At 44.7% G+C, this 12,575-nt stretch overlaps 1 protein-coding gene across 11 annotated transcripts in view; it reads right to left on the bottom strand.

Annotated features, from left to right (window-relative positions):
- ablim2 (actin binding LIM protein family, member 2) overlaps positions 1 to 12,575 on the bottom strand; it is a 96,064-nt gene that overhangs the window by 14,436 nt on the left and 69,053 nt on the right. For 6 of the 11 annotated variants that reach the window (XM_056443042.1, XM_056443041.1, XM_056443043.1 and 3 more), the window contains 7 exons: positions 12,513 to 12,575; positions 6,742 to 6,849; positions 5,391 to 5,444; positions 3,343 to 3,380; positions 3,062 to 3,170; positions 2,900 to 2,958; positions 887 to 976 (listed from right to left, as the gene is read on the bottom strand). The exon at positions 12,513 to 12,575 is cut by the window's right edge and continues 216 nt beyond it. In XM_056443042.1, the coding sequence (XP_056299017.1) occupies positions 887 to 976; positions 2,900 to 2,958; positions 3,062 to 3,170; positions 3,343 to 3,380; positions 5,391 to 5,444; positions 6,742 to 6,849; positions 12,513 to 12,575 (521 nt within the window). Of the gene's footprint in view, positions 1 to 886; positions 977 to 2,899; positions 2,959 to 3,061; positions 3,171 to 3,342; positions 3,381 to 5,390; positions 5,445 to 6,741; positions 6,850 to 11,911; positions 11,984 to 12,512 lie in introns of all 11 variants that reach the window. The other 5 variants (XM_056443050.1, XM_056443051.1, XM_056443049.1 and 2 more) reach the window with 4 other exon arrangements.

The following is a 12,575-nucleotide window of genomic DNA, read 5'->3' as shown; positions in this document are numbered from 1 at the left end:
ATTTGGTGAATTATTGTAGCGCCCCCTACGGTTCAAATTGCACGAAATTTGTTGTGAATGTTTCAGGCTTCCTTCTGCACATATCCTGACAGTCTGTTATTTTTTACTCCCAATAGTGTTGAAGTTATGAGCATTACAAAACAGGACACGCCCCTAAAATGTTCGTTCGGCCATAGATGCTTAGCACAATAATATATTTGGAAAAAGATGATAGATCTTAGATGATATAGCTTCCATGATCATTATCTCCAATAGGTTTGGTTTGAATTGGACCCCGTATGTCGGAGCAAACGCCACTGATGTGTTTTTCACCAAAAAAAATATGGCGGAAAATTTAAGTAGGCGGAGCTTAGGGTCCTGAGAGGCTTTTTTGTAGAGCAGGTCCAAGTGGACTTGGGAAAAATAAAAGCTAGTCATTTGACCATACTGGGTGAGGGGCGTCGCCGGTGCAACTTCCAGGTGGCGCTAGAGAGCAATTTTTGAAAGCCGAATTTCGAGGTCGGTGTCATCCGTCTATTTTCACCAAGCCTGACAAGCTTGCCAAATTTGGTGAGTTTTGGGATATGATACATACCCCCAATATGCCCCCAATGTTCTAAAATAAAAATCCAGAAGAAGAATAATAAGAACTCTAACAATTTCAATAGGTTCCTCTCGGTCAGACTTCGTCTGTCGCTCGGACCCTAATAATAATAAGAATTCTAACAATTTCAATAGGTTCCTCTCGGTCAGACTTCGTCTGTCGCTCGGACCCTAATAATACCCCTAACAATTTCAATAGGTTCCTCTCGGTCAGACTTCGTCTGCCGCTCGGACCCTAATAATACCCCTAACAATTTCAATAGGTTCCTCTCGGTCAGACTTCGTCTGTCGCTCGGACCCTAATAAACATTGTCAATCTGTTGTCACTCTCACCTCTCATGCCTCCCCAGCTCTGAGAGTCTGGGTCCACTTCATCAGCCACCATCTCAGCAGCCTATAGGAACACACACACACACACATGTAAACAGAGACCAGGTAGACCAGCATGCAGATGTTCTTGCTTTCTCCAAGTCTCCAAGATTACTGCTGGTCTTCATCAGAGCCAGGATTCATCTGAAAGCCGTTTGTTGACTGCCTTTGCCCTTGATGTGCCTTTGCCCTTGATGTGCTCCCAATGTGGCAGCTGTCCCCAATCTGGCCTCGGCTGCTGGCTGGTTGACAATCAGCCAGCTGCTCTGACTAATTGGTAATCAGTCAGCAGCCGATGCTGCTGATATAAAAGGGCAGCAGAGCTGGAGGTAGAGGGGCAAGTGAGCAGAGGCGCAGTGTTGCGGTCTGCTGAAGTGTGGTGTGATACCAATAAATATGTCGTCCAACGAAACCTCTGTGTGCCTGGCTGATCCTTGGAGCTTTTGGGGGAAACCCACGGGTAGCGGCAATAGAGCTGCTACAGGGAACAACCGATGTTAGAGAGTGTTTGGTTGTGTGTCCACCAATAGAGTTAATCAACAAACGCAACTCCATTGGATCGTCTGTTTTCTATCCCCCCAAGAGGGGTGTGGTCTAATCATTTAGTGAAGTACCCATATGTGCTGTCTATGCTTGTAGATAAGTTATTAGCTAGAAAGGTAATGTGGGTCAAAGTGTGATGCTTCTATAATGCGGCATTGCGGCCAATGGTTACTTACTGTACTGTTTTATGCAAATACAGTTTAAAATGGGGTGATTCCCATCTTGACTTTGTGTTTGGTGCTAAATAGCTAACATGCTGAACTATGATTTTGAACATGGTAAATGTGTTAAGCATAATAACAGTGGCCTTGTTATCATTTCACCCAAAGCATCACTGTGCACAGAGTACTGTACAGAGGGACTGTAGACGAGTCATTTATAATATTTGAGTACACACATTAAGTCATTACATATGTAAGCAATGTGCTTGCACAAGTATGATGTTAAATTAGTCTACATTTAATAGAATAATACAAATATTCCACCACACTGAACCAACACATCATCAGTTTGATATCCTTGTTCTGCCATGGCTCCTGATGTTCATCTCTGTTTGTCCTGATTCCATCAACAGGCACACAGTGAGAGCAGCAACATTACTCCAGTGGCAGATACTCTAAATACCCTCTCATAATAAACCAGAACCTGTGTGTGCTGGTACTGACTGTGTCATCTGATACTAAAACAGTGGCAGAAAAGCGTGTTAAAGTTTGTTTTTAAACAGGGGAAACGTGTGTAAATGAAGTGAGCTGCTGCTCTGAGGTTTCCTGTGTTGATTAGCATCAAGTGTGATGTAATATCCTGTAAAGATGAAGGTCTGATTGACTCCTGTAACTCAGAGTCTGGATAAGAAACATCAAACCCTCGGCCAATGACGGCTCTTCTTCTGTTGAAGCAGCCAAAGGTTAAAGGTCCTTTAATCTGAGGGTGTGCTTGGCGTGGTGATGAGGTAACGCGTCACCTTTGGGCCTTCATTGGGTTCAGAGTTCTATTTCTTCAGAACTTTTCCTTCTCCATGCACCGTGGAGGTAGTGATTCTGACAGCCAACACAAATCAAGCACACCCCCTGCTGTGGCCCGAGTCAAGTCTTTAAGCCGGACTAGAATAAGACGGGTCTGGTTATAACTTAATTAGAGTAAGGGTATTGTGTAACTTTGGCTTGATGAAAATATGCAAATACTAATGCGAGTTAACGGTTTGGATGACGGTTTATGAAAGGTAAAAGATGTGTTCAGGAACAATGAGAATTTATTACAGTTTGGGTTTTATAATCCTAGCTCTGGTCCTGAGGTCTATATCTATATAGATATGCCATATATATGCCATATATATATAATATATATACTATATGTTAAGTACATGCTCATGTCCTACAAGCACACGTGGTGTTCTAGTGCAGCTCACCTTATAGATGCCATTCCTTCCATAACCCGGTAAAGATGCAGACTTATTGTAGGGGATATCTGCCAAGATAAATTGATAGATATTTGTATAGCTTCCCGTCAACATCAATTTAGTTTGATTCATGCCACTCACACCTGGCTGGACTGGAGACGAGCTACTCACTAGACTGGGAGATGTCAGAGGGCAGACTGCAGGTCGATTTGCAGGGGTCCAGGTCTTCTGGACCCATCTGTCCATCAATCTCACTCTTCAAGATCATCCAACTGGTCCTCTACAGAGAGAGAGACAGAGGGGCAGAGAGAGGGGAGGTTGTGTGTGTGTGTGTGTGTGGGGAAAGAAGTGGTGGATGATTGTATGAGTTAGTGAATTAGTAACTAGATGAACAGCATGTTTACAGTTTAATAAAATGACTTGAGAAGTGACATACACACACACAGACCCACCTTGCTATCCTCTCCATCCTGCCATGATGATCTGGAAGCTGTAAAACAGTCAGATGTTAATATGCCGGACCATCTGAGCTCAGCTGCCCTGAACTATCGACTCTACAGCCAACCACCCCACCACCATGACATCAGCATGCTCTCGACAGGGAGTTGATAGGAGGCTGTCAACATTATCCAGAGAGCTCTGCACTGACATGTTGGGAGTCTGACCCATGGGTCACCAGAGCCAGACCTCGTCACAGTCCTGTCTACAATGAAGGTCATAAAGATATGGTCTGGGACCACTGGCCGAGGTCAAGGCCTGACCACAGATGTTGATCCATGACACCAAATGACTGCATTTCAATAATCGGTATTACCAAAGATCTATTTTTGTTGACCTCCTTTCCCTTTTCTAGTGACCCCGTCAGCCCAAGGTTTCCACTTGTACTCAAGATATGTTGAACTCTAATTAGTAGATTGTGGAGAAGATGTAAAGTCTGAGTGAGCATTACATCGGTGGTATAAGGGCTACTTCACCACGGGTTCTGAACTGGAAGGTATTTTATGATGTTATCTTCACTTGAAGGGAATCCTAGAAGTCATTCCATCACTTATTCTTAATAGAAATGAATCCTAGAAGTCATTACATCACTTATTCTTTATAGAAGAGAATCATAGAAGTCATTACATAACTTATTCTTTATAGAAGAGAATCATAGAAGTCATTCCATCACTTATTCTTAATGAAAGGGAATCCTAGAAGTCATTACATCACTTCATTTGTATATATGCTAAACTAAATGGTGTTAACCTGTGTTGTACCTTCTACATACGGTTTGTTATCCATACTATTGTTCATGGTATCAGATGTGAATCAACATTCCAAGAGCACAACTTCATTGGACAGGGTGAATCCTTTCTTTTGCACACATACGGTTTCTTCACTTCTTTCCCTGTGAAATTTTTTTTCTCCGTTTTTTGGGGAGTTGTTCCTGATCTGATCAAAGGTCAGGGATGTTGTTTGTGTACAGATTGTAAAGACCTCTGAGGGGAGTTTGTGATTTTGAATTGAATTTGAATAAGATCACCTAACATGATGCTAAAGCATTTGCATATGGAACTAGTTATCTAGATAACTTTGGCAAAAAAACTCTCTTATCATGTATCAAATAACGTCCATTGTTCCTGTAGTTTCACTTTCCTCAGCTCCATGGGTAAAGGACAGTCTGACCTTTGTCAGTGACCTTGAGCCGGCTCCTCAGTCAAGATGCAGACACACTGCATCTGTAGGACTATTCCATATGCAGTCGGTTTACTTGTCACTTAATGAAGATGCATTTCTTTGGGTGATGGAGCTGATACATTGAACACCGTACATCACGAATCAGGACACACAGATGGTGGCTCGGGAGAGAAGGAGGTTTGAACGGCGATCATCACAGCACTGAACCAAGTACAGAATCACCACGAGAACCAACACATGAGCCGGAGGGATGAGAGCAGACATGCTTGAACAAGGTGAGCACATTACTGTAACATCCAAGAGCCCCGACCCCAACAATCAGCCACAAATGGGTTGGAATGTCAAAATAAATCAGTGTTGCAATCATCAGTTATTGGAATTTAACTGCAGGGCCAAATGTAACTCTGTGTTGCCACATCTAGAAAACCTGCTGCTGCACTGTGCTCCACGGAGAAAGTGTTTTTCATTTGTCACCTAATGAGAAACATCTCCTGTGACATCACTGATGAGGGTGTGGTTAGAAAGGCAACATGCTTTCTGTTAATGTTTCAGCATGTGGAGGGTCTTTCATCAAAAACTCTTGTGTTGCAAAACTCTGTTTTCCTGTGTTTGCTCACACATTGCCCAATCATTTAGATATATATTGAAAGCATGATTGTGTGACCTAGATACAGTGTAGAAGTCTCACAGCAGCGCTGTGCATGCAGACCCATGGAGTCTAGGAGATGAGTGAAGGCGACAGAGAGAAGAGGAGTGTGATGAACAGATGACGGGCAACACATCGTGCAGAGACCAGACCAGAGGAGGAAGGAGACTGTACCATGCTGCTGGTAGATGGGGGGTTTTCTATAGATATTATCTTTGACCAGAGTCTCTGAAGATGTGAACAGACGCAGAGGAAAGAAAAGAAACCAACAGAAAGAGAGAGAATGGAGAAAAAGATGCATGAGTTAGCAGCTATTGAGGGATGAGCAAAAAAGGGGGCCGCAGATTCAAAACAGTTGTCATCAATATTTTGGCACATCAGAAACATCAGCACTTTTAATATCATTCATGCAACAAAATCAACATGCATCAGTGTATTGTTCTGTGTTGAAAGGGAGGTTATTTGATTCATAACAATCAGCACAGCAAGAACAATATCAGGGACCACACATGACCCACGAAGAAAGGGCCCCATCATTAATAATATACACATCACAACATTAGAGTTGAGAGATAATGTGAGTCGTGTTGTGTTGAGGCTGTTCTCATCCATCGGACTGCCGATGGACCGGCCGGCCCAGAGACGCTGTCACGCCGCGTTGGAAACACCACTCACAAGGAAGCATGCTGCGTGGGCCTTCCTGGCTCGGCTCAGGGACGTCCCTCTGTGAGGTCATGACGGATAAACTGTCCCTCAGCTCCAAACGAAGTGTCAATTATAAACGTAATGATGCAATCTCATGTGAGATCACCGGGACACGAAGATATGCAGAACACAATCCAACTGTTCACGATCCAGAACCAAGAGACACAAACAGATCCATCAAAACAAATGTTGTTGTATATCGACAATGACAATAAAACCCTCCGTGTCTTTATGTTATCTTTAATCTTAGGACGCAGCAACGAGTGATTTCAGGGAACTTGGCATTCACACATTTGTTGACGAAGGTTTCTCCTACGTTGTTGTAACTGAATCTGGAGGATGCTGACGTGAGCGTCTGTGATGTCAACAATGAAACAAGCTGTTTACTGGTAAACTAGCTGTTTACCAGTTAGTCCAATCAGACTTATTAAGCCTTACAGAAAGTGGCAGGTTTAGAATGAAAGTGGAAACATGTTCTTGCATGAGGGCCGATAACAAACACACGCTGATGGCTTCAGGCATGTTCCTGGAGACCAATGGGCCTCATCAACTGGAATGAGTTTATTTGTTATGTACACATCTCTCCTAACCTCCATGTGGGGACATGTTGTCTGGTAGGACTCAGACTTTGAACAAGGCAGTGCTTCGCAGCGTGGTGTTGATGTGTTGGTTACCTAAACCGTGGTATCACATTACATAACGACACATCCTTTTCTTCTCGGCGTGGAGGTGAGAGTGTTTTCAGTGTCACTCTCTAGAATCTGCATAAAGATGGAGGAACAGTGAGAGCTGCCCGCCGAGCAGAGCGGTCATGGCCTACCTGGTACGTGGAAGTGCCGGGGAGCAGCCACGTATGTAGAAGTCGAGGAGGGGGATTTGCCATCAGAATAGGTGGATAAGCTGGGGGTACTGCGGCCACTTTCACTGCCTTCAGTTGGGTGGCATTGGACACAGAGAGGTGAAAGGGAAGGGGTGGAGGGGACGACAAAGGGTGTTGGGGGGCAAAGAGGCAGCGTTAAGGTAAGCATGTCAATAAGGAAGCGTTGGCTATCACATTGGTGCAGGTGACTCGATGACCCAGCCGTGCCCAGCTGTGTTTGATACCACCCCCCCCAGCTACTGTGTGTTCCGTGATGAGAGGAGAGATCAAGTGACAGCGCGTTGTCCCGCTGCAGCGTCCTCCAGGTCTTCTGGAGAAGCCCTGAGCATAAGGTGAGTTTTGGGCCTTTAGGTGTTCTACCAGCTGGACAATCTGGCCCAGCAGCAGATACTTTACATCCTGTAGACCAGGGGTGTCCAAAGTCCGGCCCGCGAGCCAATGGTGGCCCGCGGTCAGATTTCATATGGCCCGCGACATCGGTCATATAATGTGTTATTTGTGGCCCGCCAGATCTGTCAGAATAAATAAATCATAAAAACTTGAAAGACGTAATTCCTCCTTTCTAATGTATCTGGCTCTGCATCCGTGGCGTGAACCCTTCTCGAAACCTATTTGCCATGGCGACGGCAAAAAAAAGGAGAAAAGTTGACAGTGAGGGCCACCGCTTTCAGGAGCGGTGGGAATTACGAGTGTTTCCCCTACCATGAGAACAGGGTGGGGGTCCGCCCCACTGACATGTTCTCTACAGCGCCAGATTACAACATAAGTAATGTCAGGTTGTTTTATTCAACTAAACGGTCGTATATTATTGATCGTATCGACACAGCGGCATGTCATTTCTGTCTCTACGTGGTGGCATTCACACTTCTCCTGGCTCTCGGTATCCCGGCGGAGCTCCGCCCCCATGCGCACAGACAGGTGCGCACATACAGGTGAGCGCGCTCCAACCAGCCGGCAGAGAGCGTCCAATATGTCGCGGGAACAGCAAACCGATACCTCTGCGTTCCCACGGTGGTGAAGACGGACACGTCGTCTCAGAGTAGCTCTCTGCTAGAGCAGAGACGAGGTGGGGCGCGAGGGTAAATGCAGATTCTTTTATTTCAAGACCTTGTTTGAGAACTTCACATATTACAAACTACACGGACATAAAACTAAGTCATTAATAAATAAAGAGCGAAATGCCTGTCGCCTACTTTCGTGTAAATGTGTACGTTACAGCGTTAACCGGTTACGCTGCGCATGGGCGACAGACTAGATTATTGGCGATTTGCCAGGTGTTACCGCTCAGCGTTCCAGCTGTTGCCCTTCAAAACAAGAGCTCAACATTGAGCATTATTGAGAGTGGCCGTATCAAGCCTGCAACCCCGTTTTAAAAAGAGGTGAAGTGGAAAGCCCATTTTATCACACAGAGTAAAACGTGATGACTCAAACATATCTGCACTTGTTTTGTTTTTCAAAGGTTGCGCGTTTTTGTTATTTTGAAAATATATGCAGTGTAACTAACACTCAGTAAAACTCGTTTTGCCCAAATTCTTGATCTTATTTGGTTTAATTTGTCACAGGTTGCACTTTATTGATATTATCTTGAAAAGGTATTCAGTGCAAAACAGGTTAATTGCAGCCACAATAAGCTAAATGTGAAGTGTGTTGAACGGTAACATATGTCATTAACAGTGAAAAACCTGTAGATGTGACAAACTATTGTGTTTCTGAAAAGATCTAGTAAAAGATAAGGTCAAAATTAATTAGTTTGTAAGTGTAATGATAACAGACCACTTTGCATTACTTATAACTCCTGTTTAAAATGTTCATTAAGCAACGTTATGTAACTCATAGAAATGTAAGGTATTCTATATACAGCGTTTTCATTGTTATCTGACTGAATGAAAGGCAGACTTGGTTCTATTATATGTGGTTACATTGTCATTTAAAAAATAAAAGTCATTGTGACAGTTAAAATACATTGTTTTATAACAGTCTATATTCATGTAACTTTTGTGGTTTAAAAAAATGTTTAAATGAACTATTGGCCCTCGGGCATCTTGACTTTATCACAATTGGCCCTCATTGCAAAAAGTTTGGACACCCCTGCTGTAGACAGAGACCGCCCAGCCATCCGTCAACGAGGCCTCACTGCTATCTTTAATGATATCTGTTTTACCTAAAGCTCATGGCTATAGGAGGCCTGGAATGTGGACCGGTGGACTCTCGCTCACAACCACTGTCCATCACTTCTGGTAATGCTCATGAGCCAAATCCAATGTTGTTCTTCGCCTCCATTTCCACTATCTGCTCTATCTATCTTGAAGAAAAGCGCCGTCGCTGCATCCTGCGCAGAGCGCCTCCCGATTAGGTTCAACCCAGACGAGCCAGAGCGCGGTGAAGCCGAGTTCTGTGGATCAAACAATAAGTAATGGTGACGCTCGTTAGCTTCTACCTGAACTTTTTCAGCTGCTTTTGCTTCTGTTTGCTCACTCTGAAATCCCTTTTGAGTTTTTTTACCAATAAATGTTTCTATGTATTCAGGGCGTGCAGATAGTGACCGTGTGTGACACGGCAGCAGTGGGCGGAGCTTAGCGAAGGGTCAGTTACTTCCATTAGCATCACAGCTCGATGCTAAGCGCTCATCAGTGATAGCAGCAGCACCACAGCGATTATTCACCTGAAAGAAATGATATTATTTAAGATATTCTGAATACTTCTATTATTACGTGTCGGTGTAAACAATGCCCCTGAAAGTTGTCCTCTGGGTTTTATGTCATCGCTGTAAATGCATGACATTAACATGTTGCTCATCATGTGTGTGTGTGTGTTGTGTATCTATAATCACAACCAGGGTCGGTTGTGACATCACAGGCAGGCTGGGTGATTGAGTCACTGACACCGTAAGACCAAAAGTCATAAACACTCGACGTCCAGAGTTTTGAGTTAGACACAGGGAGGGAGGGAGGGAGGGAGGGGAGAGGAGAGCGGGAGGGAGGTTGAGAAAGAGTGTTAGTTGATTGAACACACACTCTCCTACCTCAGACAGAGAGGAACCATAAGCAGCGATCTGGATGCAAGTGGATGAGATCACTGACACACACAGCATGTACACACACATGTCCATAAACACACACACACACACACCAAAGTACTTTTAGTTCAAGTCTAAATGTAGGGCAGATCCTCCTTGGGGAGTTATGCAGGAGATGAGTTCAAATGAATGTGAACAGATGACACATATGACACTATGGGAGGGAGGCCATTCAATACTCATAAAACAATGATGAAATAAGAAAATATAAAAGATGGTGTGGGGGTCATTAAATACAAACCAAAGCATGCGTGTCGCTCACAGCTCTTTAAAGCCTGTCTTTCACGGCGCGTTAGGAACCGCTCTGATCCACGCCAGCAGACACCGTCTTCTGTGCCAATGCAACTGGCAACCAGGCCCCAAATTACTGCTCGGCCCGCTCCGGCTATTCCATTCCTCCGCTCCCCCTCCTCGCTTTCATCTTCCTCATCGGAGAACTCCCCTCTAAGCCTCTCCACCCCGTCATGGAAACAATGCCAAAACCCTGGGCCGCGTGTTCCTGATCTTCTGTTAGAGTGGAGGCTCACGCTGCTCCCTCTCTAGCGCTTCTTCTTCTCATCATCATCAATGTGTTCACGCTGCTCCCCTCTCTAGCTCTTCTTCTTCTCATCATCATCAATGTGTTCACGCTGCTCCCCTCTCTAGCTCTTCTTCTTCTCATCATCATCAATGTGTTCATGCTGCTCCCCTCTCTAGCTCTTCTTCTTCTCATCATCATCAATGTGTTCATGCTGCTCCCCTCTCTAGCTCTTCTTCTTCTCATCACCATCAATGTGTTCATGCTGCTCCCCTCTCTAGCTCTTCTTCTTCTCATCATCATCAATGTGTTAATGCTGCTCCCCTCTCTAGCTCTTCTCACCATCAATGTGTTCATGCTGTAGGGCTCTGTGTAGAACTCATGATAACTTCTTGTTGCTGTTGGAACTCTTTGTCTGCAACATTGAGACTGCCACACTTGACTTTGAATGAGTTCTGATCTATTTAAACAAAACATGTTCAGCGTATGAACGCCTTGAAAACACAAGCAGGGGGCATTTGGAAATGACCTCAAGCAGTAAGTAGGAAAGAAGAAGAAATAAGAAGTATAAACTTGTATTGATCCCCGTGGGTCACTTCCTCTGCGTGGAGCCATCCTTCGTTATAAAGGAGCAGTGGGCTGACAGGCTCATCTTAGTGCTTGAAGGCAGCACAGGGGCTTCTTACCAACAAGAGCAGTGGGACTCATGATGAAGTGTAAACTGGGCAAGCTTCGCTAACACTAAATGAAGAAAACTAATCAGTGCACTGGATGGATGAACTGAATGAGTGGAAGCACATTAGAGTGGACACTACAGATGGAACAATAGTGTGTGAAGGTATTGCTGCTGACTTTATCAATTACAACTTTGATGCGGCGATAAAGCGAAATAACGTTCAAATGATTTCCTTTTCAGGGACAGCCCTGATTCAAATGTGGCCACACGTACAGTTATAACGATTTTTCACAATAATTATTATCATTTGTATGGCTCTATAAAAAACAGTGCATTTTGTATTAATCCTATCTGTTGTAACATTGGGTGATGATGATATCTGACGAGTATACCTGATACAGTCTTAGTAATAGTGCTGACTCATCTTTATATGTGTCAGCTGTTTCCAAGGATCATATTAGCTGACCATATTATTATTTCATGTGATTCAGTCAAAACAATACTTCCTCATCACCCTCAGTGGCCTTGTATCATCACACACAGCCTGCAGTCTTCCAGATTCATATCAAGGACTTCACACCAAATGATAACGTGTTGACATGACAACGAACACGTGTCCATTGAGGGGAAACAACAGAAGTCAAAGCCAGGCAAACAGGGTCAAGGTCAACCGTGCACAACAACAACAACAGCCACACGCGAACAGGCAGGCAGAAGGACACCTCTGAGAGGTCCTACTCATGTACCAACACCACAAGACCGGACAATAACATCACTGCCTGCTAATCATTCCACTGGGAGGGGGGACACAGAGAGAGAGAAGAACTTGGGGGGGCTTTACCGTTAGCAGGAGGTAAACTGAGATGCAGGGCGGTCCTAGGTCTAGGTTCAGGTATGGGGTCCTGTTTGAACCCTGAGGGTGAGGAAGATAAAGGGAGGTGGTTGGAAAGGCCTTTCTGCAGTGGTTCAGGGGAGGGGGGGGGGGGCTATTGTGAATACAATTAGCAGTGTCATGGCTTTGGTTCAATAAATAAGGTCAAAACATCTTCAGTGGTTACAGACCCGAAGGCAGTGTGTCCCAGTGTGACTCGTGGGTCTTTGGTGAACCCAGAGACCCAGAGAGTGGGGTTCCAACACAGGGTTAATGTGGTGCCCATGCCAAGTCAGTCATTCAGTGGTCCTATCACAGCACTCCATTCTTTAGGACAGTCAGATACAGAGAGGACGGCACCTGCTGCAGTGAGGAATCCTGTTTCAGTTTCATATTTTTGATCCTAACCCCAAAGTTGTGTCTGCTCCTGTTCTATTCGGGCCACTTTGAGACCCTTTCAGATCAGAGCGCTGTGGGAGGTCTTGACGGTTTTAGTTTCTAGCCATAATGATTCCAGCAAGTCGTCCTTTGTCTGTATGTGACCAGGTCTCGGTCTCACGTGCTTTGATACCTCTGAAGTAAGGGATGTAGTTGTGCTGCTGCAGCATGGCCAGGGTGGTGGGGTTCAGGTGAT

This window comes from Pseudoliparis swirei, chromosome 21, assembly GCF_029220125.1.
Source record: "Pseudoliparis swirei isolate HS2019 ecotype Mariana Trench chromosome 21, NWPU_hadal_v1, whole genome shotgun sequence".
NCBI lineage: Eukaryota > Metazoa > Chordata > Actinopteri > Perciformes > Liparidae > Pseudoliparis > Pseudoliparis swirei.
Note: the sequence above shows the minus strand (reverse complement) of the source record. Positions and strands in the feature narration are given on the sequence as shown.